The sequence below is a fragment of the Vanellus vanellus genome, assembly GCF_965231255.1.
Source record: "Vanellus vanellus genome assembly, chromosome: 3".
NCBI classification, from domain to species: domain Eukaryota; kingdom Metazoa; phylum Chordata; class Aves; order Charadriiformes; family Charadriidae; genus Vanellus; species Vanellus vanellus.
This window is the reverse complement of record NC_138907.1, coordinates 46,067,601-46,094,730: the sequence shown is the minus strand read 5'-3', so window position 1 is coordinate 46,094,730 and position 27,130 is coordinate 46,067,601. Positions and strand designations below refer to the sequence as shown.

General features: G+C 40.4%; 1 protein-coding gene across 1 annotated transcript in view; it reads right to left on the bottom strand.

Moving 5' to 3' along the window:
• Positions 1 to 27,130, bottom strand: part of PCNX2 (pecanex 2) — a gene marked incomplete at its 3' end in the record, with an annotated part of 160,028 nt that overhangs the window by 87,939 nt on the left and 44,959 nt on the right. The window contains exons 13-17 of the mRNA XM_082480798.1: positions 21,751 to 21,922; positions 16,607 to 16,717; positions 14,974 to 15,065; positions 3,752 to 3,861; positions 1,477 to 1,573 (exon numbers count right to left, since the gene is read on the bottom strand). Coding sequence (XP_082336924.1) covers positions 1,477 to 1,573; positions 3,752 to 3,861; positions 14,974 to 15,065; positions 16,607 to 16,717; positions 21,751 to 21,922 — 582 coding nt within the window. The remainder of the gene's footprint in view (positions 1 to 1,476; positions 1,574 to 3,751; positions 3,862 to 14,973; positions 15,066 to 16,606; positions 16,718 to 21,750; positions 21,923 to 27,130) is intronic.

Below are 27,130 nucleotides of genomic sequence, written 5' to 3'. Positions count from 1 at the left end.
CTTTGCTTCTGCAAGTGTTCAGGAATTTAGGAATAACTGCCTAGACTGCACATGCTCAGATGCAGTTGTTAGGGTCACGGTAAGGAGGAAGGGCTGTCTGACAGCCGGGAAGCAGGACAGCTCAGGACTCTAAGAAATGTCAAACACCCCTTCATACTTCTGGAAGTTCGGCGATCTTCCCGCGTGAACTCTTTATAAAAATCAACCTCACCTGCGTAACAGTTAGTGAGGTTTTTTAATATAAAAAGACACAAAAAGGAAGATGGGTCAGTTTGAATGTTTTCGTGGTTTGGCCTCAGCCAGCAACAAAGAGCCACACAGCCGCTCGCTCGACTCCCACAGCCGTGGGAAAAATCGGCAGAAAAAGGCAAAACTCGTGGGTTGAAATAGTGTAATTTAACAGAACATCCAAAGGGAAGAAGAAAGAAAAACAATAACACCGATGAAAGAATACAAGAACGCGGTTACAGTACCGCCGCGCAGCGCACCGACCGGACCCGCACGGCCGCAGCCCGCCCCCGAGTGGCGACTGCCCCCCCCTCCCCGGCTCGCGCCCCTTATCGCTGGGCACGGGGCACGTGGGATGGAATACCTGCCTCCCCTGCCGGCTCCTCGGGGAAACTAACCCCATCCATGCCGGAACCAGGACAGATGTTTAAGCTGAAGCGGGAAATAAGCTGACACAAACTTAGCGCTACGTGCCAGGCAGTAGGACATAAACAGCCTGCCAAGCAAAGACGTGAGAATGAGACGGCAACGCTTTGCACCAGGTATGTACCTCCCTCTCTCATACTAGTCAAGTTTCACATGCTTCTCCCATCTCTAGGTGCCAAGTCTGGTCTATGCTGCACCTGGCTTGGCTGGGGTGGGAGAGCATACAGTCAAGTGTACATCCTGGTACAGAGAAAGGCATTCCTGAAAACCAGGTCAACTCCTAGCCCTAGAAAAGGAATGAATCGGGGCTGTTTAAACACACTTCATTCTGAGGACCAAATCCCGTCCCCCTCCAACACAGACAGGGAGTTTGGCAAGACTGCTGACCTTTTTGAACGCTTGTTGAACAATCCAGCCTACCTTGTACACACCAGGTTGCCAGGCTGTAACTCTATGCTCAGAACCTGCATTAGCTCTCTGGGTACCAGGATGAGATACCTCATTCCCCAAGCTCTAACAGTGTGTTTCCTATCAACTATATTAAGGAATCAATGTTGCCGAGTCCTTCAAAGGAACCCTTCAGAAAGGAAAACTGCAACATTGCCCTTCTCCCTTCCGGCCTCACTGGAGAGAAGATCTAGAAGTACTTCTCTCAGTTTCCATCTGTAGATTTAAAGGAACAGGACAGAGATCCTCCCATTTTCTGTCCTTTTACAATTTAAATATTTAAATTACTAAATGAGAATATTTAAGAGGTTCCTCAGTGGGGAAGATGGATGGGAGAAAGCTTTGAACAGAAAATAATGAAAGAAAAGGTCTTACCACTGATTCTCTCATCTTTTCTGGGAGTGGATCTGCTGATGAATCTTCAAACTGTTGACGTAGAAAGTGAGGAACATATTTACATTGAATAAGGGACCTATTAAAAAAAAACAACTAGTTAGGGTACTTCTGAACATGTCTAACATGAATATTCCTGCGGGACAGAGGAGGAGGAACAAACTGCCTCAGATTTCCTTCCTCGTGTATGCAGTAGCTATCTTATCTCTGTATATCTGGAGATTGACACAAACCAGCTCTAGCTGTGATCAGGGCAGAACTTCCTTGTCAAAATGTTAAGGAGTCTCAGCAGTCCAATCAATGTGAATCAGCCAGAGGGTACTGTTCCATTCATGCCTCTTATTAAAGTTTCAGCTAAGCTGAAACCACTATGGGAGCTGTTTAGACCCACATTAGAAAGGCCAAAGCAGCTATTTCTGTATAAATTGTATATCAATTCTCAGTTCAAGATTTATGTGTTACCTCCTCCTCCATCTTGAAGTTTATGGCACAGGCCATCCCTTAAATACTGTTTCCAGTCTCCTTAACTTCCTTTAATTAAGTTCAGAGCTGTTAAAAAAAAATAATCTTAAACCTTTTCTAAGGATTATACATTTTAATCATGATTGCACAATAAACATTTGATGGTGTACACATATTTGAATCTTAAGATATTTAACAACCATTTCAGCTGCTGAAAAATTGATTAAGAACGTTATGAAATCGATAGCTAAATTTAAAATGTTATTAATGGTTTAATATCACTTCCTTAAAACAAAAGTTTTAAGGAAAGACAAGTTTCTGTTTTATTAAAGAAGTTAATGAACTGGTGTATCCTTCCCGGGGAGTGGGAGAGTAGAATACATTTAAATTACTTCAAAATTGAAAGAGCTCACACTTCCATGCTGATTTGCAATTTACCTGTGTAGATTTTACTCCAAGGCTAAACAAATCTTCCCGATACAGCACACAGCTTCATTTCCTTCCATACTGTAGCAGCCAGTGAACTACACATTAGCTACACAAAGTTTGATTGATGTGTAACTTACATCGGTGCCAGACACAGTAGACTTTGGATAAAGTTAACGGCAATAGATATAAGCAGTTCTTGTTGCTTTGCCACATCAGAACCTTGTAATGTATAAATATCAGATTACCTGAATCTTCTGGATGATAAAGAAAGAATTTCTTAAGCCTTCACTAAGATTTACTGGGATGCCATATTTCTACTAGTGTCCTATATCCTTTCCTTCCTCATCAGAATCCTCGTTTTCCCAAGTTTCTCTCCTCAAATATGATCTTGAATGGCGTAAAAAGCCCTCCACTTCCCCTCACCCTCTCCTCATTACAGAATTGTGCGCCCAACTACCCTGACTTACCACACGCCTAGTACAATCTTCATACACTGAAGAGCTTCACCTCAAGACAAGCGCAACGCACCTCATGAATCAAAGGAAAGAACCTGGGGCTTTCCTCACAGGCCCTCTGCACTGTTCTAGGATAAGCCTGAGCTGTCTGTCAAACAGAATGTCAGCTGGCACAATTATACAAGCTGCACAAAACCCCTTTTCGTGCTTAATCCCACAGCCATATACATAGATTCCCAGCTGCTTGTGGTCCACTGCAGCCCCCATGACAGCCATATAGCACAGTTCCCACACATGAAAACTCCTGTCTGTCGCCCCTGAGGTATGGATCTACAGGCCTCTCTCATGTTACCTCAACCTGCAGATGACAACGTTGGGGACTGGATCTCCCTTGTTCTCAATGGCAGCTCTTAATACACACTACCTTTCCTCAGGTACCTTTAGCAGACTGTGTCAGAGCAGAGAAGAAAGAAGTTAATGCCAGGGAGGCATAGCCTACTGACAGCGGCCCTCAGCAAGAGCTGGAATTGAGCCATCTTCCCAGCACATCAAACACCCTTTCTCCTTGCCACGGTGCCGCCCAACGAACATCCTGCAGCTGCAGTAGCCCGAGAGCCCCCTCAACTAAATCGCTATCCTGCAACATGGCAAGCACACAATTTCCCAGAGGGTGAAATCTGCTTCAGAGAATTTGGACAGTGGTGTTTAAAGAGCACCAGCCTTACTGGTAATCTGACTGCAGCACTTCATTTATTTACAGGACTGATACCAACCGGGCAGACACGGTGAGGAACTTCCCCCTCACCACAGTATACTTTTGGGAGACAGTCTGTGCGGTTCTGAAACCCAGGCATCACTCTGGTTGTGTGCTGTACAGAGCAATCAATAAATAACATTTGCAGGCAACTTACATCAGTACAGATGGGTCACTGCTTTGTCTGCTGAGGTGATAAGAAAGTGCAACTAGCAGACCACAGAAAGCAGAGAACAGCGCTGGAATGTGTTGTGCATCCCAGGGTTCCTGAACAGGAGGACAGAAAGCAGAGTATTTGTAAGTTAGGAATGCAGAACTTAATTTTCTTATTTTTCTCTTTCTTTTTTTTTTTTTTTTTCTTCTTAAAGTAGGCTAAGCCATACATGCAGTGTTAAACGCACAGCACCTAAATTTGTACACCATCTACCAAGGACTGAAAATCCTTTTTCATATCAAAGTTTATTATTGTCAAAAAGACTGAGATTAGAGGCATGTTTTGTGATCATATTATGTAATTCCTCTATAATCGGCAATTAGCTAGAAAACCACACGAAAGGCAGGTTTTCCTTCCTCTTTAATGAAACACTAGAGGCAAATTCTCATTAAAATGAGATGCAAGTGAAATGAACTACACTGCGTTTGTCTAAACTCTAAATTGATATGTAGTTACTTGACCTGTGGCCAGACTGCGTTACAACAAATGCCAATGTCATCTAAATCAGGCAGTGTGGTACAGTTCTGGCATGGCATCTCACTCTGAAATCTTTCTGCTGCTTTGCCCATTACATCCAGGCCCTGCCTGGATGGTAGCACAGTGGAGAGGGAGAGCTCTCACCACTATACATGACATCTCCCTGTAGGGAAAGAAATTGAGAATTTACACACTCGCCAGCACACTCTGAGCATAACCAAGATGAGAAAGTGTCTCTGGGTGACTTAAACAGCTAAAATTGGCTAGAAATAATAAAAGAAAGAACATGAAGCTTAAGAAAGTTGTGGAGGCCTCATCCCTGGAAGTGTTCAAGGCCAGGCTGGATGGGGCTTTGAGCAACCTGTTCTAGTGGAAGGCGTCTCTGGCCGTGGCAGGGGGGTTGGAACTCGATGATCTTCAAAGTCCCTTTCAACTCTAAACATTCTATGATTCTATGGTCACCTATGAAGATCACCTTCACCTGTGGAGTTCTCAGCTACAAATTAGGGATCCCAAGACATACTTGCTAGCCTGGCTGTAAAAGGACACAAATTTTGGCTGTGAAGGACACAGAAACCATTTCACTTATTAGGCTTGTTCAGTGCCTCCACACAACTTCTACCTGATCAAGCAAATGTGAGGTTAGCAGATCCTGATATCAGAGCACTTTCCGGGTAAGTTTTGCAAGGCAATGCTCGTAGGACCCGTGAAACTTTAAGCCTTGTTCAGCTAGCACAAACAAGGCATCTTCTGCAGTATGTATTTTGTTTGAAAAACTTCACAACTTGTACAGGACCGATATTTTCAGAGAATAAGGTGGTTTTAGTCTTGTTTTACCCAGTGATATGCACGGTTTCTTAGCAAAGCTGGTCCACATTAGGGAAGATTTCATTTCTTTCAAGGGCAATGAATACCTGGGTAAGACAAACTAATTTGTTGTTAAGGGACAAACCATCTTCTGCAACATGAGGTTTCTTTGGAATTTAATGATGAAATTCCCATTATCCTAAGAACTGGTATCACAGAAGTGAAGTTTTAATTCCAAGAATCACCTTCCCCTCATCATACTACTGATCACAAAGATGAAAGAAAGAAGTGTTTAGTACTATCAAAAAATCCTACTTGAAACAGTCATTACAAACAAAAGGGAGAGTTACATCGTACTACAGAATTAATCCAGCACCATTTGTTTAACAAGTTAAACTTTGCTATCCGGTTCCAGTCTTCATTTCATTGTTTCCACTTTTGGGGCCAAATACAATTTGGGTTAACTTTTCCCATGCTTAGTCTCAGGTATGAAATTCACATTCTTCAAAACACTGAAGAACACTGATTGGAGTCAAAATGTTCTGAAAATGGCTGAATCACAGCCCATCCAAATATCCATTGCATTTCCAGGGCAATACAACTGCATACAGATCCACCCAGCAGCTTCTAGTGCATGACTGCCCCTTCACTCTGCACCTTATTTCCAAAGGAAAATACTATAAAAAGCCCAGCAATATACCTGGGTATTGAAATGTATCAGTAGCCAGTTTGACGATATCACCCTGTTTCTACTGTAAAACTGCCCAAGGCTGATTCCTCATGTTAATGTCTCTGAAACTCTTCTGTATTTTCTGTATATTACACACAGCTTCTGCATTTGGCTGGGCTGTGCTCCAGTTCCAAAGTGTCATTGTCCCCTCAAAACTCAGCTGTCAGGGAGCCAGGAAGCCAGGCAGGACAGGCATCAATATTTGCTATGTGCCTGGAGCACAGGATATTCCAGAATAATAATGCTACACGATGTTGTACAACAGATGAGAATGAACAAAGGTGTAATTTCTCAAGCATCAGTGTGATGTACACTGCTCCATTTTGTCATTTTCCTCCCCCACTAATGATGCTTGGTAGAGCTTTAAATTAAAAAGATGAAAAAAAACAATATAGCTGATAATTGGACAATGATTCTTCTCAGTGGGAAAACAGGAATGACAGGTTTTAGTCTTGGAAGCTGGTATTATCTGTCATACTAGGCAGGGAGTTTGACTTCCTAACTTTACCTTATTTGATTGAGGTGACATGTAGTGCTTTTATATACAGTTTTGACTTTGATGCAGACACTAATGTAGTCACTTTAAAAACAAGTGAAATGGACTTACAGGGTTAAGGATGAAAGCGATGAGTTACAACAGACCCAGAAGTTGGGGTGGTGCTGGTGTTCCTGTTCAACCATAGAATCACCTAATCCCAAAACAACCCACTAGAAAGGAAGATAAAGGTGTCTTTGAACTTACAAGCCTTTTACCACTGGTAAAGGTGGGGAGGTAAATGTATTTTTAAAAAGCGGTGAGAGTAGTTTTCTGTCCTACGTTATTTATCCTTCTTGCTTCTTTCTTCCTTAAAAAAAAAAATAAATGCACGTAGCAAACTCTTATCTTTCAAAGACATGCTAAAATAAATCATATCTCCTACTCCAGAGACAAAAAGTGCTCTGAACACAGCAGAACCATTGTGGTAAGTAGAAATTCTTGATATCTTTTGTTTTGTTTTGTTTTAACAGAATATTCCTCTCAACCCAAGAACATCACAGATTGCTGCAGTCTTAGTGTCACTGAAGGTGTTGGAACACATTACCCAGGGCAGTGGTGGAGTCCTCATCCCTGGAGGTATTTAAGGGTCGTGTAGATATAGTGCTCAGGTACATGGTTTAGTGGTGAGTGGTGGGCTTGTCAGTGTTAGGTTGTTGATTGGACTACATGATCTTACAGGTCTTTTCCAATCTAGGAGATTCTGTGTTTGCATACTGACTGGCTTTTTAAATGTGGAGACAAACTCCAGTTGCTCTTCACAAAGAACAGATACCACCTCATTTTCCATTCTCGTTATTTCATCATTATGCAACCCTTTTTTTTGGGGGGGGGACGGGGGGGGGACACGGACACGGATGGGGATTGGGGGTGTCTTTCTCCTTACTTCCACTCCCTGGCGGCTTCATCATAGATCTATGTCGTTGCGCACATCAAACAGTATGCAGGACAGCTGTTGAGAGTCAGCCATTCACATGTGTGATGGTAAATTGAAAGAAATACTATTATCCTATTTCTGAACATATAAAAACTTTCTGATTGAGACTGTAAAAGGGAATCCCCCCTCCCCAAAGGTATGAGAAAATGGTAACAAGAACTTGTTCTCTACAAGCTTAACTATATTACCACAGATACTTGTTTTCAGTGAACACTGATGACCAGGAAATGTGAATTATTCATGGCCCCTGTGTTACACTGGTTACATACAAATTCTAGGGAGAGCCTTATCTTCCCATCATCCATGGAAAACAAAACATTACTCTCCCAGAAGAGCTCCAAAACCCAACAAGTGAAAAGCTACCAGAATACAGATATCACTACCCATTCTGAGCAATGTTGTCTCTGTTTCTCTGCACTCCCAACTGTTATCTGTGACTGGATTTTCATTGCGGAAATTTAAAATCTGGAAGGATGAGACTGATGTAGGTCTATGCATATGTGTGCACACACCACCTTACACAACAGGGTCCCGGTCTGTGATTAGGATTCCTCGGATAGAGAGCAAGATGAGCAACAACTTCAGGCAGGGGCCATCAATACTCATGTTTCACATAATGGTAAATTTATCCTAAACAAGAATTACAGATTTCTACATTCCTATACAGTGACATATTTCTACAAGAGTAACTCTGGGCTATATATCACATTCTGCAGACATAATTCATTTTTTCTGTTATATCTAGACAATAAGTTCATATTATGCACACAGGAAACTAAGAGCATAACTACTGAAGTTATGACTGAAATGCAAGTCTGACTATGGCTGCAAACATCGCTCACTGAAACGCGTGATATGCAACAATTCTCGGGGGTCTCTTAATTGCAAAGTACATAAAATTGATGAGCCTTGTCTTCAAACCTCCAACAGGGCTGGAAGTATTTTATGCTGTAGAAGCAAAGCTGTCTAATAATCCTATATGTCTATTTTTGGTCACTTACACATTCGGGAATTCTGTTTATACGCATGGGCCCATTCAGTGGTGTTTAGAAATTTATTTGGGCAGGCTTAGCAGACTGAGGGAGAGGTATGCTTGCAATTCTTCCCCATTATAAAACCCTAAGACAAATATTTCAACATCACTATACACAGATGAAGCCTGCGTCATTGAAAACAGGAATCAAGAAGCATTGTTATTCTGATTAATGAGTTTTGAAACTCATTAAATGACAAACCAAACTACATCAATGTGAGCTGAGAATGGTTTAAAATACACACAGGATTTTTGGTAACTGTCCACTGACAAATAAGTTACCAGAAAATACTTTCTTCAGGTGTAAGGTAATAGAAACTATATAACTTTCATTAAAAAGGAAAAATGCACTTACACAGAGCTGGAGGAGGCAGCTGTGCCACATATGAACATATTCACATCAGTTTAATTTTTCTGACCCAAGTCCAAAATCTGAAATTTTTCCAGGCTGATTAAAATAAACCGCAAGTTCCTTAAGCAGTTAAAAAAAAAAAAAAAAAAAAAAAAAAAAAAAAACAGGCAAAAAAAAAACCCAGCTGGATGACAAATAATTAACTGGGTCTGGGTAAGTTTCAAATCCAAACCAGCTGATTGGAACAGAAGGCAGAAGAGGAGGACTGACTAATTCCAGAAACCTTTGAGAATGTGCTCTTCTGCCCCACAGCAAAGCACTGATGCGCTGGAATGCTAAAGACTGATATCAAGATGGCTAAATTCCAGACTGAATATTTGTGGAAAAAGTAGGAGGCCATACCTGACTTTTTTTTTTTTTTTTTAAAATATCTGTTAAATATTTGGGCACAGACCACAAACCAGATGGAGCAGAAGACAAAAATAAGCACATCAGGCAATTCTAGTCAAGTGAAAAAGATGGCACAGAAGTTCCTGTGTCTCCAATCTGAACATAAAACCACCTCCTCCAGGAAAAACAGATAACCCTTTCATATATCAAAGGTAAGGTAGCTATTAGAGCTGCCAATTTCTGTTCAAGATTACAGGACTGAAGCTGAGATCAGAAATAAAGCCAGGCTGAAGTGAACACAGGTAATTTTAAACTAAACTCAGTTACCCAATAGCTTCAAAAAAGTAGCGAGCTGAGAAATTGCTGCTATTAGATGTAACAATCCAAGGAATGACCAAGAGAGGTGATAAAACCTAGTTTAGGTTTTAGAGCTTTTTATTAAACAAAAGTAAATGAAAGTTCATAGAGGACCTGGAAAGACTGGATAAGGAGTGATGATATCATTAACTGAAGCTCTGGGAGATAAAGTAAATCTCAAAGCAAGCAGGAAAAACTCAAGTCTTTGCACTTCAGAAGCTGAGACATTTATCTTCTCTCATCTGAAATCAAGTTCACTGTACTGTTGTATTTAAGCCTGGATAAGCAGCTAGTGTCACATCACTTATGACGGGGATGTGTCATGGCATAAGGTGCATGAAGAGCTGCTTCACAGCATCTGAAAGCTGTAGCCAAACCACCTTTGCATCACTGGAATAACGTGACTGTAAACCAAAAATCTATCCAGGTGACTTTGCATCATCACCAGAGGGAACAACTTCTGTTGACCAGCTATGTCAGACAGCCACTTGAAAACCTGCTCCACTCACAACACGCTCCTTTGCCTGACAACAGTGATGAACAGTGTCCTGTCTATCAGTCCTCAAGGCCTCAAACACATGGACAGAAACCTGGAATTCCAGCTATTTTGTGTTTTGGGGTTTTCTGGAGAAATCATCTGTTATAATTTTAAATGCAATACTCTACTTCCTACTGTGAGCAATTTTGTGTTTTCTTTTTTATTTTTTAAATTGAGCACTTTAAACAAAAAGAAAACTGATCAGTCCAGCAGTAGCACCACCAGAGGAGATCCTGACAAAACGCAGACCCACAGTTCCTCCACACAAACAGCAAGCAAAGGCAAAGCTGCTGAGGAGCACTCTGAGGCTGGGGCTGGGGGGGCAGCAGGGGGAGGACACACACCGATCACTTGGCCACAGCAGGTGGGACCCCTTTGCTTCTCTGTCACCTCCAAACAATGTGTTCTTGTGTCTTCTCCAAATGTCTGAGTCACACAACTCAAACATAGGTCTCCTCATCAGGCGATATGTTTGCGCTTGGCCTTGTAACAGACTGTCCCTTATTTTAGTTGCATGGAAAATGCATGTTTGGTCACATAACACCCTGTGTCCACCAGCTGAGCCATATGCAGCCACCCACCAAAACACATCATATGCTTCTGACCAAGTCCTGTGATGGGACACGTAAGCAGCCTGCCACAGCATCCAACCTGCACGTTCACTGTTAGCACAAGACTAGATATCTGTCCATCCTCTTTTAGGCGATATGTGCATTTTAGCCATGACAGAAACATTTCTGGTCACGCGATGGCAAAGATGCTGCAAGGTCATTCAGAAAGAGTGGTAGGGCCAGATGAACTCATTGGGCACACCAAATTTTGTCTGCAGATCATAGGATGAACTCTTAATCGAGAATACTGTATAATAATTTTCCTCAGGCAACTTACCTGAACAAAAATCAATGACAATTATTAAGTGAAACTAATGATATGTCTGTACTGCAGCTGCTTTTTCATAGAGACTCACAGTTGGTTTTGTACAACATAATTCAACAGCAAAATGAGTCTGGAAGAGGCACAGGATTTCAGCACAGGCCTATTTGTCTCAATTCTCAGAGCTTATATTTGCATGTTGATAGTTAACTTGAGTACTTACACTGTTTTGTAGACATACCCCAAAACAATTGCTCAATCCTTACTTTTCTAATTTTTCTAAAATTGGAGTTCTAGAACAAAGGATTAATTGCCATGATTTTGCTATTCTAAAATAATTTCAAAATTTGACAGCAACTAAATCAAACTGTTGTACATACATTTATATATAGTTTCTGTTCAAAAAATGAACAAGAAAAACTCATTGAAGAGCACAAATCTATTATAAAATTAACTTTGTTTATTTTAATAAAAAAATCATGTGGTAAATTAATTATTGTTCTAATGAACTTCTTCAGGAATAATATCCTTCCTTTTGGAATAATTAACATACACAGAGAAATGAGGCTATACTATTTCACCCTGCAAGATGGTTACAACACAAGAACCACTTCAGGAAGAAGAGGCTCAAGCCTGATACTGCTGGAATGGGTCTTCAGCCTGGGCATTCAATGTGAGCAATTGTTCATCAGTAAAAACCACACAACCGCTTAGACATCCACTCTCCTCTGCAATTTCTTTCAGGAAATAGAACTCTGCTAGTTACACCTGCTGAGCTATAAGGTGTTCTGCCAATAAACAGAGTTACATTTGCGGATGCTCCATTTCAGCCAAGAAATACGCTCTGCAACCCAGAAATCCTGTGCCAGAGAGAATCTGTCATGTTTCCCTGCCCTGAATCTTTTTGATTGTGGTAATTTTTTTACCTCCATAAATACTGAAAATTTTGCTCTGTTGGTTTTTCCAAACTGACTAAAAGTGAAAAGAGTAAAATAAAAACAAAAAATAAAGAATAGCTGTAAAGTGCAAGCGTGGACGAGATGCTATTTCTATCTTGAAGAAAACAATGTACTTATCACTGTTGTGCAAACACCTCAATGGAACAGTTTTAAGTCAAACCCTGCAATTTCTAGTGCACAAAAAATGCAAACCTTAATTTGATTGGGATAAGAAGTTGTTGCTCACTACATATCAAAGCAGTTCTAGTTTCTGAGAAAAATATTAGACTACCTTTCACAGTGGTCCCTATTCAGGATCAGATTCTTCTCTTACATTTAAGCTGATTCCTACTCCTCCTCTACCAACCAAAGAATAAGTCTGACAGAATCTTTTTCTTGCAATGTTACAGACAACAGTCCAAAAGGAAAAAAAAAATCTCTGGACCTGACTTAGGAACAAGGAGGGTTAACACAAGTGCTTATTTCATAAATTCTAGAAGAAAAAAAAAGTATGAAATTTCAAGCGCCCCAGTAGACTGAGATTATGAGCTGAAGCAAGTGGAATCATCTTTACATGCTTTAAATTAACCTCCTCAGAAGTGCCTTCACAAGAACAGTGCCATAAAAATTCAAATTAACTGTAATTTCTGTGTGAACAGAAAGTCTGCACTTAATATTGGTAATTTACAACAGATATCTTGTAAATCTTTCACAGCACTCTACAACTTCAGGGTAGCATTAAAAGCATATTTCTAAGCAGTTTGAAGTCTAATCCATGAGGAGATTGCTTATCTAGAAAGCCACCTGCATGCTGTAATTTAAAGTATTATGCTGAGAAAGGAGTCTATAGAATATTTTAAGAGGCTTTTCTTTAATACTGTTTACAAAACTATTTTTTAAAGTATCCATCACACAACTTCCCTACCCTCAACTAGTGAATAGTCTTCTGCTAACCTTAGTGGAAAAAAATGTCGTTTCCACAGATATTTGCCTGTTGAATAGTGGTTTAACTCAATTCCTCCCTTCCATATGGCTCTTTCCATTTTTGTCGTTGTTTCTCCCCCCTTTACAGATTTTTCTCACTCTGTTCATCCTCACAGAGACCCATCTTCTGCATCCCAGGTGCCAGTTTCCAAATCATTAATATAGCCAGAAAACAGCATCAGGAATACTATCTGCTTCAGTCAACTGCATAAGAAGCCGTTAACCTGTCTGGCATCACACAGCTGGGTCAGGCCAAACCAGTATAACTGATATACTGGGTAAGCCTGGCGACAGGAGATTCCCTGGGAGTACACCACATGTTCAAAGACAAGTAATTTAAAGTGTCTTAACGCAGCACTGCTCAGCAGCTGAGTTGCCATAATTTATTGTGTATGGACTCAAGCCAGCCAGGGGCAAGATAAAATGGTGGCTTAACACATTTTACCTTACTATTGGGAGTGGTTAAAAACACGTGCACAGCCAGCTCTGATCATCTGTGAGAGATCATTAAGGCATTATAATTGACCTTTTTTGATTTAAGCCCCCTATTCAAAATTTTAAGTGGAAAATTGTTAAAAGCCATCATAGAAATGCTTATGTTCCTTAAAGAACTCCCTTAAAGAAACATCTGATCGCCCCTCTCATCTGTGTAAACAGCCAGCCTGGGTGTTGACACGATACATCCTTGGCTGTTGTAGAACCTTATATTGGGATCTCTGTGTACGCTATACATGTGTAGCGCCGCAAAGCATCCTCTCACGCGTGCCCGCAAGATGTCAAGAGCGGCTTGTAAATCACTGTACATCCTAGTGCAGCCCTGCACGGGCACTGATAGCATCTAGCCTGTAACGAAACACTGTCAAAAGACTCTCCCTTAAAGGACAAATTTTATCACAAGTCTAAGATGAAATTCTGGTCCTGCTGTCGTCACTGGGAATTTTACAGCAGACTTGAAGGCAGCCAACATTTCATTGCTATTTTTTAAATAAAACAAAAAATGCGGCGGACATACATTAAATGCAAAAATTTAAATGCTTTAGATTGAATATGGCTCAAAATGCAGCATCTGCCAAAAAAAAAAAACAAAACCAAAACCAAACAACATTGGGCATCACTGGGAAGGGTACTGAGAACAAGGCAGACAGTCATTTTGCTAGCATATAGAGCTGTGGCACACCTGCATCCTGAGCACCATATGCAACTTACTCTCCACATCTGAAGGTCATAACAGTAAGAGAAGGGTGACTAACTTAGCTACTTCTGAGAGAGCAGCTGCTTTACAAGGAGACACTAGAAAGGCTGGGACTTTTCAGTTTAAAGAGAAGATGTCGGGGGGGGGGGGGACGGTCTGATGCCTACAAAACTGCGAAGGCGGCAGATACGGTGAATACAGAACCATTCTTCCATAAATCCTGCAATACTAGACATAGGGAAGACTTGGTGGAATTAGCAAATCAGTTTAAAACCAATGAAGGACAGCAGTGCTTTGCACAGTACACAGCGAACATCTGGAAATTGTTGGCACAAAGTTGTAGAGACAGGCAGGACCAGCACATTCAGGAAGGGACTTGGCAAATTCATAGACAAGTCCACAGATACCAAATGAAATAAGCAGGAATACGCTCTCCAACATCCCTAATCCAACGATTGTGGATACGGGTGGAATATTAGGGAAAAGAGTGGTAAACAGTCATCTGTCTTACATTAAAACCCTAAATTGTATTTCCCTGTGGATGCAGATACATTACTGGATTAGATGGTCCACTGGCCCAAACCAGACATTTAAGTTCTTAGGCATACTGTTATGAAGCAACAAAAAAAATCCTTTATTTTTTTTTCCTTCGGAAATATGGACCTTACTAGTAATTTTGACCAAATTCAGCCTGGCTTATACAGCTCAACAGGAGTTGCAGTTTTTTAAGCCAAGGCTGCTGTTAGTCTTTGTAGGGGAAATTCAATGGATCATTTCAGGCTGGTACATGCAAGACGCAAACAGTCACAGGTATTAGACATACGTTTACTCCAGTATTTCTACTACAGTTTCAATATATTTCAGTGTAGTTAATAGGCAGAACCTGAATCAAGCATGGCTTGTAAAGCTTAACTTGATAAACAACAATGACAGCGTAGCACCAAACAGTGCTGGTCTCCCTACATTATATGAATTTTGAGCTTGACATTTTGAATTTTTGCGGTGTTATTTTTCTGGCTTACCTTCACTGCACTGAAGCAGAAAGCATATAGGACAATCAGAACCACAAAACTTCGGGAAATGCTGTAGAGTGCAGATATGAACCCAGCAGCAGCTGAAATACAGATATCACACATTAGTTGATTTCTTCCTAAATGAGAACATGCAATCAAAAGAAAAAAAAAATATGAAACAGCTCTTGCATCATGAGAGGTATAGAGATTAAAATCAGAAAGCTAGTTGTTGAGAGAACACATTCAATGCCCCAAATAAGCTCACAAAACTGTTTACAGCTAAGACTGAAAGCCCAATGCCATTGTATTTCATGTGTTTTCCATTGACCTGAGGCCCCACGCCACTGCTTTTTGTACTGAATATGGTTTTGCAAAAATCAGTGTGCCTTTTCACATTGCTATCGAGGAGGAATGAAGGGATCTACAAAATTGGCAATTTTTTAGTCAAACTCCATGTGGAATTCCCCTCCTTCCCTTTGCTCCTGAGACACAGGCTCTGGTATCATATAAGATACATGAACGAACTTAAAGGGAGAGAGAAAGATGCCAGCTGATCTCTTGCTATAACATCCTTTGAGAGCTTCGAGAAGCAGGGTAGGAAAAGCTGTCAGGCAGAATTAGGAGTTCAGCAGTCTCAACAATGCAGATACAGGGGCTGCAAATCCATGCTCTAATTGGGGTTCAGTATACACATCATTATTGATAGGATGAGGACTTTATCCAACATGTTATTTCCTCCAGGTCTGCTATGGTATTTATGAGACAAAAAGCAAAGAACACCCATATCATCTGTACTAGTTTTAACCACTTGCCAAAGGCTGCCTACGGTAGCAAGCAGAACGATGCTGTAAGCACGGGTGTCTAGAATGAGAAGTGCTGAGGATATCCATGATATACACATTTGAGATGGCTTACTGCAGACTATCTCTAGTCCGGTCCAGCAGACTGTATGCTCGTTAGTGTTTGGAGTGCAATAGGTGCAGCCTTACACTGCACCTTTCTTTTAAGCTTCATCCAAATGGAATCCACTTTGCATACTCTGACATCATTCCATGATGCAAAGCAGCACATGGTAAGTGGAAACAAGGAGGAAGATTGTTTCTGACCCAAACAGAGATGACAGTGTAGGTGCATCGCAATCTTCTTTGTTACTTAAGCTATAATGAAAAACAAAAACCACCACTACCAACAACAAAAAAAAATTCATCCTCTCTGATGGGCCTTGTTTAATCTCTGATTGAAGTAACACCAAAAAAAAAAATTTAAAAAGTCACACATCCAGTATGCCGTGAACATGCCTTACTATGGAACAATGCAACCATTTTTTTTATTTTTTAAATAGAGTTTTAACTGAATTTTTTTTAAGTGCTTCCTTTTTTATAAATATGGTAAAGTGTCACATCAGACGTGTCAGGAAAGAGCTCCTTGATGTCCACCACATTCTGCAGCCTATAGCACAACTTGTATACGAACTTTTCAAAAGAAAAAAAGAAACCTAATCAAGGGGGTCTTATTAGTATTCACCCCACTGTGTTATGAATACCATTATTGTTTCAGCTTTAACAGGCAATGTGCTTTAAAACATGCAATAATATACTCTAATCTAAAAAAGGAATAGCTCAGGCTGCAACTGGCTACTTACCAGAACCTCCAAAAAGCAACATGTCTATTTGCTCCAAAAGATATATACAGAAGGTGTTGATTTGAGGGAAAAGACCAAGAAGAGAAATTGCAGGAAAGCAATACAAAAACACTAAAGAAAAAAAAGAAGTTGTATGTTAGAACGCAGGCATACATCACAATGCATGGAGAACAAAGAAACATGCATCATACAAGAATAAGAAGTTGTTGCAATAAATTCTGAAGATTACTCAAGTGAGCATACCTTAACCTTCACAGCAATGATTACACTCTCCTTCTCAGGTATTCAAAACAACCTATGCTATTTTACATGTAAGAAACTAAAGCTCAGAGGTTAATTTTAAGCTTTATTTTGGATAAAAGTGGCAGGAAAATAGTGTTATGTAGCCTCCTTACTGCTTCAAAGTACTTTCAAAGTTATATTTGTTCTATTTAAAGTACAGAAATTTTAATTTGCAGACTTTGGAACTTCCTCCTGGAACCTGAGATGGTTCAAGCATGGGTATAACAATTCAATGTAAACAAACAAAAAACATTTTAACGGCTAAGATCCTAAGTATCTTGGCTGTCAGAGTATCCTGCCTCTCCCAGCGATCAATAGCAGACACTTAAAGCAGCACATAAAAATTGGACAAACCTATAGTGAAACTTCCCCAGAATATTTCCCCAGCTTCCAGCAGGATGGACCTTGACTTTGCAGTAGTGAAGGAACATTAAAAACAGTAAAGAAACTCAGGGGTAAAACCCAGTCCGATATCTTTTCATAGTCTCTTTCCAAATAGAAATGCTAATTTAAATGGCTGCCTTACAGTCAAGGAAAAGCAGGAGTCATAATTCAGACAATTGCGCTGCTAGTCTTACGTTCTGTTCATTTCCAGCCACTCCTCCTTCCCATCCGTTTACTCTCAGCTTCCCCCTAGAAAACGCTAAGCACATTTGTCTAGCAAAGCATCTAAACACACATTTGGCCCAAGTCTCCAATACTGTAAACTTTCAAGGACACATGCACCGGTTTCATCATATTCTTACTGCTTGGTTGTACTAGTACCAAATGTTCCGCACGGTGAAGGACAGAGATGTGTGTCAGCCACTATTCCCCGTAAACAAGTATGTATTTGTTAGTTTACACGCTAGGAAGACTGCAGTTTCCTCCTATTCGTTCTCATAAAAAGCAAATTAAACAAATCACTAGTACAACTTATTCCCCTTCCCACCCCAGTCAAATTTTAAGAAGGTAACAATAGGATTTGTGTTCTTTGTTGAATGCTAATTTCACATGTTACTCCCCGCTCCTTTTACTAATGCATCTTGTGCTAAAAGAAAACAATACAGCAAGTTTGATCTGACAGCTTTTATCTTCATTGTATTATACACTGCTGCTATCTAATATTGTAAATCTTGCTGAGGAAGTCAAACACAGGATAACAAAATGACATACTCAAGTGTTAAACACAGACAGGGCTCACTTAAGTATACTTGCATGCACAATGGGCCCTTCATCACAACTTCCTGTCTCTGGCACAAATTATACATACGTAAGAGCATGAGGAAACACGGTCTTCTCAATCTTTTACATGCAAATGCCATTACTTATCTCTTCTTCCTTTACTACTCTGCTCTTCTTTTAGATATTCCACCGTGCGGTACCAAGCCAAGAAAGGACCACTCGAAGAAAACGGCATGACAGCAAACTGCCCAGAAGGCCATATGGACTCGCCGTGGGATCAACTATCCCAAAACCTCCCTGCTGAAACTCACAGGAGATCTTGTTCCTTGGGCAAAGGACCTGCAGAACTGCCAGAACTCATCTTAGACTACTGACTTAAGAGTCCAAGCGACTGCCTTTGCTGTAGTAACCTCAGAAAGAGCTGAATAAGAGCAGGGGAAGGAAGGACAAGACCAGAGATATTATAATGTCAGTACACCGAAATACATAGGGGTGAATGTAAAAAAGGAGGGAAAAGTTGGTTGACCACAGCAATGTCCTCACTTCACCCTCTCTCTATTAAGACCTTGAATAATCACAAGAACTTCTTTAGCTAGGGTAGCTTTGTTTATCTCATCCTGCACAAAGGAGTATACCAGACAGGAAAATAAACAGTTGTCACTAACAAAAGGACTGAATTTAGGAGCAGTAGTTTGCCTTGTGGGAAGCAGACAATAAAAGTAACTGCTTAATCAGCTAGACTTGCATTATGAATTCCAGAGACGATTTGTTTCAGTATCACACATTTCCATACAGAACGCCACCTTAAAGAGCTGGACCACTAAGAGATGCTTATGTGAGCTGCTGGCATTTAACGCTGCAGTTTGAAGGTTTCCTCTAAACGAGTAGCTGCCAGATAAGTGTAGGAGGGAAACACAAATTTTGACTTTGGAAACCTTGGGTCTTTTGAGAAGTGTAGAATGGTAACTCAGTGGCAATGTCACTGCAAACATTTCAGAAGTTTAGAAAATTACTGTTTTTTAAAAAAAATGATATATCTGAGTACTAGTCCATTTGCTATGTAATAATACATGCTTTCTTATGGGGGGGAGTGTTATTTCAGTGAGAAATAGACTTTTTGTTCTCCCCCTCCTGAACATAAGAGGGTAACATTTACAGAGGCTTTCTTCCCCTGACAGCAGCTCAGTAATTGCTGAAAGTAGCAGGCAGAGGACTTGCTATCACAAAGTTTTGCCACCGCCTGATACTTACTCTTCCGAGATGTCTGCCTAATAATTCCACCCGCCTGTCTAATGCTTAAATGGTTTCATCACAAAAACTATCATACATTAATTGTGTAACTACTTTAGTCAACTAACCACAGCTGTAGCACCTAGTGACTGAGGCTGACTCTGTCCTTACTTGCACTACGTATGCAAATCCAGTAAAAAGGTCAACTAAATAAGAAATTCAAGATGAAAACCACAGTTAGAATGAATTAAAGCCATGATCCCCCAAGTAATATAAATCAATAGCAGAACCAGCATCAATTTAAAGTAAAACAGAACCAGATCCTAAATAGATTGCTTGCAAAGAAATGGACCTGTTAAAAGCCACATTTCTTAAGTAATTAGGTTACACATCTAACAAATTTCCACTGATTTTCTTTTATAACCTTGTTTCAAGACTTTTATCATAGTACGCTATGCAGCATCACGCTAGTTCATTGGCAAGTCCTTTCTATGATTTCCATCACTTTACCTTCTTACCATAGTAAACACCTGAAATAGAAAACTTTTCCTTTTGCTGGATACTTGTAGCGTATAGTCAAAAATGCCTTGATTTCCCAACATATCAACTCTGAATACTACAATAAATTATGAGTAAAATATAAATTAAAAAGTCACCTTATGATGACAAACCAATAACAAGATATCAAAAATACATAGCAAATGGGCAAAACAGCAAAACAATAGCAATACTTCATTGGTATTCAGTGGGGCCAACCTTCCTCCCAAAACAAATACTGCCCACAACAACTCTGTACCTTCAGTGCCTATAGGGAATCTGTACCCAAAGTGCAGCAAGATGCTGGAGGATGCCGACTGCCGTGGCTTAGGGAAGTCGCTGCACTGTGAATGCTTGCAAGGATTGATGGCAGCCAGAAGCTGGGACTCCCATAGAGGCAATGCAAGGAATCGCCGGGGCATGGCACCAAACATCACTTGAACACACCCACCCACAGATGTGCCAGCTCCCAGAGCTGGCAAAATACGAACAGCGGACAAGCAAAGGGAAATGGTTTCTTCTCCCTCTCTCGTTCAACAGATGCCAGCTGGGAAGACGAGCCTGTATTTCCTCTCTCCCCCACCCCCTCCAGGCTGTTTCAGGAACCCGCTCCACCATCTCTTTTGAGGCCAGCCGAAATTAGCACATTTATAACCACACTTTTTTTTTTTTTCTTACACTGGTTGCTATAGTTTTTCATTTATCTCTATCCCAAGAGTCATTTAAGATTCTCGTTGAATTATTTATCAGCATTTTTACTGTTCACCTTTGACAGGCAGGGAAAATAAGATGTAAGAAGAAACTTTAATGAGACCATAGGAAAGTAATGAAGAAGCTAATGAAAATAAGTGAGATGCAGGTCTTCATTATTCCCCTGTTTCTGGTGAGAAGGGTTGGGAGTCAATGAACCCATATAAAGGACCAGAAGGCTTTCCTAAAAATAGTATGCCTTTCAGGCAGTAATAGCCTGGCTCGAGTATAGCAAAAAGCAAGTACAACAGTCACAGGTGAACAAAGACCTCAAAGGTCTTTATGCTTTACACCACAAAGTTTTTTCCTGTACCACAGTAAGTTTTCCTGGTTCTAAATTCACAAGCCAATGGGTCGTCTTTGGTACGCCACAACACAGCTCTTGGGAAGTTTTCACAACTTCTGCAGTAAACTTTAACTTTTCTACTTCATACCTAACAGTGTTGCGCTACATAACCTGAGTCCAGTTCAGCACGTGTAGCTGTGACACAGCTAGGGCCAGCACCACAGTTACAGACTACAAGTGTGTAACAGCAAGAAGTGTCCTGACAGAATGCAGTATTTCCAGCTGTGGCCACTCCAAATTACTGCCAAAGGACCATCAGTCCTGTTTTGGGGCAATACCTGAATGTCCTCAGCCACCTCTGGGTATGATTCCAGAAGGAAACAGGTTGGAAGAGCTACTGCAGGGTGGCCGCTCCACACTAACTCATCACGTAGACAGCAAGATTAACCTAAACTAAACCAAGAAAAAGAGTGTTCTTCATGAGTGGAAGAATGTCCACCTGAGGACTTGTCACGGATTAGCTTCCGGGCATTAAATTTAAAACTCGGCTTATTCTGCAGTAACTGCTCTGCACAGACAAACCCTTACAAAGATTAACTGCATTTCACACATGATGTCTTTTGCTAATAATATCAGTGACTCTTAGTTTTCTACAGAGACTTTTCTATGAGCCTCACTTCATTAAGAACTCATTTTACGTGAGGGAAGGTTGCCAGCTGTCCCCCCCATGTCCCATCCCCCCCACGCCCATCTTAAGTCATTCCAAATGTTTCTATCAATTTGACTTAGAGTTGTGCCTCCATAACATGCATTTGATTGCCAACATGGGAAAACACAGGCTTCCCTGGCTAACGCTTAATTCATTTTTACAGTCCTAGGAAAAATATTGACTCACCTATTACATGGTCTCTGGCTGACTGGAGGGATCTAGGCGAAAAGAGCTTCAAGCCATACATTGTATAAACTGGAGGATTTGTGTCTTTAGATCCAGCATCTAGCAGCAAAATAAGGCCACACAATATACAAAAATACACAGGCCTGCTGTAGGTTATGATTTTATTGTGCCCCTGGAAAAAAAAAAAAAAGAAAAAAGTATTTGAATTTTGTATTCACTCTCCTACTGCGTGCACTGCATTAAACTGGAGAGAGGGGTCAGGAGTCAGACAAAATATTTTAATGACTTATACATACTAATTAATAATAAAAATGTTACACGGTATTTTATCTTCTCCAGAGGGGACTTTCAAAAGGCACAAAAAGCAGTTAAGACTAACTCCAACAATCATTTATGCTTTTGAAAATCTAACCTTCTGGACCTTTCAAAACACACTAATGGCAGAAGTGGTCATTTTCTGTGGGGAAAAAAAATCTCAATCTGACTGAACCTTTCTTTTCAACAGAAGAAGAATTTTTGTCCATATCACTTTTATTTTAATGAATGTCTGCTTCAGCTAGCCTGGCTTTTTTTTTTTTTTACTTTATGAAATATAAAATTAACTTTTAATTGCATTTAGGGAAGTAAAAAAAATAGCAGAGCACCTCCTAGGTGCAGTGTGAGGCATGGAGATTGATTTTTTTTGCATCACTACAATTCAATTTTTTTTTGTTGATTTGAATGACTCGACAGCAAACCAGAGTCCCTCCTGGAGGGAGTGACACTCATCAGCAGTTTCTGGTCTCTCATGCAGCACTTTGAAACGATGATCCAAAGGAATTAATATGTAGAAGGATCCTTATCTTACATCTTTCATACACATCTCTCATGACTGATTCACACTAATCCTACAAAACACTGCAGTGGGGTTGTCAGACCGGGAGAATAATAGACACTGAAGAAAAATCTTAATAGTTCTCCTGGTAGCAAGCTTAAGGGTAAATAAGACATTTTAAACACTGCTGAGTCAAAAGATTCTTTGAGTGTGAAAAGCCAGGAGCAAAGTGACAGGGATTCAAGTTTGCCTTGAATAAAACTGCTGCGAAACTGTTCAAATTTGTAAAATGTAATTTAAGTGAGTATAATAAAAGATCGTTTCTTTTTCGAGTCTACTTACTGATTTGAAACAGCAGTCATATTTGTTTGGCTGCCAGCCAAGTTCGTATGTTAGCATTGCTATTAACTGATCTGTAGTCTCTTTTGGGATCAATCAGTTAACAAGGTGGCAGATTGCAGGGAACTAACAGGCCTACATTGCACCTCACATCCATGGAATATGAATCAAGTCAGACTGACAAATCCTAGCTGTTTAATCAGAGTTTCGATTTTACTAATGCCTTTTCTTTTTTTTTAAGTAGGACATACGTCCATGAAAAAAATCAAAGGAGAATTAGAAAGATAAAAATCTGACTTAAAAATTTCACTTAAAATATTACTTTCTGGCTGGTTATAAACTTCAGTTCATTTATCTTAAGTACAAGCTGTGCCTTAGGAAAAGAAACCAGTAAATATTGCATCTAAACAATTGCTTAAGGATTTATAGCCTGATGTGCACTCCAGACCAAAGTCTCTTTTATCGTGATGTTCCATTCTTGTCTTACCTCTTGAATTACAGAACCCAGATTTTACTTTGCATGGTAATTATTTGAAGGCAGTTGGGTAAGAGCTGATGACTAGAAGTCCGGGGGTTTAGCTCCGCACACCATTCAGTTCCAGGCAGAGCACTGACATACTTGGTTCATTTTACAGTGTATATTTAACTCTTCGTTCTAAATAAATCACTCTTACCATGCTAACAACAATAATGGTAGTTAGAGTTGCAGAAGCAGCCTTCAAAGGCTGTCTGAACAGCCTGCAAAACGTGAGCAAACACTACCTTCCCTATTTTTCAGGTGGCAGCGGGAAATGAGACAGAATGCTGAAAAGGAAATCTTGCCTACTGCCGGATCAACAGGAGCAAAGCAAGAGCAGCGATGCACGCAGAAGGAGACCAGCTGCACAGCCGTTGCACTGCTCGGGATGCTGAACGGGCTTCCCAGAGTGCAACAGACACTCCAGCCTCCACATCTGGGGAACAGGCAACACAAGAAAGAGGAACCGCTGTGAGTGTTAGTGCTGTATTTCACTGCCATTTACATCCTTTGTGTGAGGGGGATTATTTGGGACAGGATTGGTTTGAGACCAAGAGCAGACACCTTCTTCTCGAAGAGAGAAGACCACTGGGATGGTGCATCACCTCCTGAAAGACGCAGCTGGGGGGTGGACATTACATTTCCTCTTTTCAAGGTTTCAGGAACCAAAAAAAGTGTGGAGCACTCTTGTGCCTGCCACTGACAGGCCAAGCGAGACAGCCCTTCGCCAAAATGGGCATGTGGCAGTGCAACTTATCACAGAATTTTCAGAGTTGGAAGGGACCTCTAGAGATCATCTAGTCCAACTCCCCTGCTAAAGCAGGATTGCCCAGAGCACATTACTCAGGACTGCATCCAGGCGCGTCTTGAAAATCTCCAGAGAAGGGGACTCCACAACCTCCCTGGGCAGCCTGTTCCAGTGCTCCGTCACCCTCATCGTAAAGAAGTGTTTCCGTGTATTTGAACGGAACTTCCTGTTCTATCAACAAGATATTTTAGATATTAACGACTCATTTTGTTCTGCCAGACAAACCCATCAAATTTTGACATACAAAACCAATTTAATCTGGGTGAAACTATTCCTCTCTCCATCCTCCTTCAGAAGAATTTAAGTAATGAAGCAGGATTCCTTTTATATTTTACATCTAATTAGTTGAACAATCATTTTTTCTCCACTGATAAAAGTTTCAATGAAAAGTCTTCCTTTCCCTTAAGTCTGCCAAAAAATGTCAGTGACTTTTTCAGGCTGTTTCTCATGAATATGTTTCAGAAACATATTCACATCTTAGAAACACAACACTGGTGCAACTCCTATTTTGATAAAAATATGAAGATTTTGAACAAAGCTAGAATGATTCCACGAACACTTCCATTTAGTAAAACGGCACTTTTGGCTGCAAAGCATTTTGATGGGAAAATTTCAGAAAGGTCACATGATTTTTTTGTTTGTGCATACAGACATGCAATAGGAAAAAGACAGAAGGTTTAATATTAAAGAAACGCATGTGTGCTCAGTTCTACAGAAAAGCTTACAGGGACAAATTAAAAATACTTTTTAAGTGCCTTACGGGATTTATGAAACTGCTTATGGTAGCTACCCAACTGAGTTAGCTATCTGCTTTGGCAGGTAATGGGACCGAGACAATGAAGCTATGCAAGCGATTCTGTAAATCTTATTATGAGCATAATTACAATCTTTCAGAGCTCAAATGCCTTTGTAAACCCGAGCTAGCTCCTGAGCTTTACAGGTGTCTATGAGGGACTTACAGACAAGCTCTCATGATCCTTCTATATAGGCGTTTAATACAGCCACAGCCTTTATTGCCCAGTCTGCTGCTGCCTCTAACCAATATCAAGAAACTCTGCAGGCAAAGTCACTTGTCTAAAACCTTGAAATGCACATGACCAGGATCTCTCGGATGTCTGAATTTAATATCTTGCAGTCATTGGCACCTCCCTTATATTCCGCTGTTAATCGACTGATACAACTCACACTTGGGATGGACTTTTTGTTTTCCTCACCACTCCACTGAGAAGGCAGTTCCCGAATTTCACCATCCCAGAGCTGCGTACCCCTGTGTGAACAGCAACTAAAGGCCACCAGCTCCCAACGGACCAGAACTGGAAAGGCTAAAGCACAGGCTGACAGGAAAATAAGGTGCTCATCTTGTAGCAGGCAACAGTACTAAACCTGGAGCTACAATAAACGCCAGTAGCCAACAGTAGCTGTAGAACCCAGGAAGGTCTCATTTAAACACCAAAGCTGATGAAAACCAGAACTGTGATCACAATTCAATAAAATAAGTATAAATTAATATAAAATTCAAAACACTAGCTGAGTTAGATATAGGTTCAAAACTCACCCCTTACCACAATGACAGTATACAGGCAATGCACAGTGTTCAGCTCAGAGACCCTAGCATGGTATGTGGCAAGAAATAATCCGACCTCCAATAAAATTGTACCAGACTTTATAGGGCTTAGCCAGCAAGCTCCTCCTCAACACCAGGAAGTGAATACACTGGCACTCGGAACCAGTTCAGAACAAAAACTTTGTGCATCCCTAGACACTGTGCTTTCCGAATTCACTGGATGGTCTCTTTAAAGCAGACTCTTTCAAAATGGTATAGGCTGGAGATGACAAAGTCACATCAAACAGTAACAAAGTCTGCATGTGGGAGATAGGGAAGAAGTTTGGAACCTCCTTGGCAGGCACAGATAACATAAGACATTAGCAGCTACTCATGGATCCAAGAATAGAAATTAATTCAGTGCGCGAATGTGTGGCTCGCGATGGTTTGTTTCACACTGAAAAATCTCATCTGCATTTTCATTCATCGACACGGTACTGATCATTCTTTAATCCCTCTGCTGTTCTGCATCCTTACATTAACATCAAGAGATGTTATTGTCTTTAATTTTAATGTAGTCACATGAATTATGAAACAGTACATGGAGTATCTTTTCTTGCCTTCCTGTTGTCTTGGTTTTTTGTGGTGCTTACTAGCTCAAGCAAGCCTTTACCAAATACCTGTTGTGTTAAAAAGATATAATGTGGAAATAGCTAGTCTTCTATTTTAACTTGATCTATAATACCTCCCACCTATAAAACCCATTGTGGAAGACCTCTCTAAATTTTATTTCCATTGGAGTCTGTACGGTGCTCCAAAAAGTTTGCAAGAAAATGGAAGCATATGGAAGATGGGAATACACCTGTTGTTGCTTTGCCACACCGCTGCATGACACACAGAATACAATCTGGTGAATAATACTCGTAACAGTATTGTGGGAGTCTGAAATGCAAACCTGGATTCTGCACAAAACATGTTCTGGTTAAATTTCATTAGCTACGTTGTCTTTAATACTACAAAAAAAATACAGGCTAGACAGGTTTATAATGCAGTTTTGATTAAACTGTTTGCCACCCACTTTAAACAAATGTACACGTTACTAATGTCTGAATAAGTGCAAACTATTGGATTACAGTTCACATTATTATGTCTAGACACGTGCTAGCTGAACTGACAAATAACATTATTTTAGTTCCCCAAAACCCCAACATTTTACTGAGGTAGGAATATTTCTTTAATGTATTGAAAATATTACCCTACAATGTGTAAGTTGCTTCCCTACTTTTTATGCAGATATTTCCTGTGAATGCATTATAACCAACAATACCATAAATTCACCCCATAGTAACTGGCATGGAA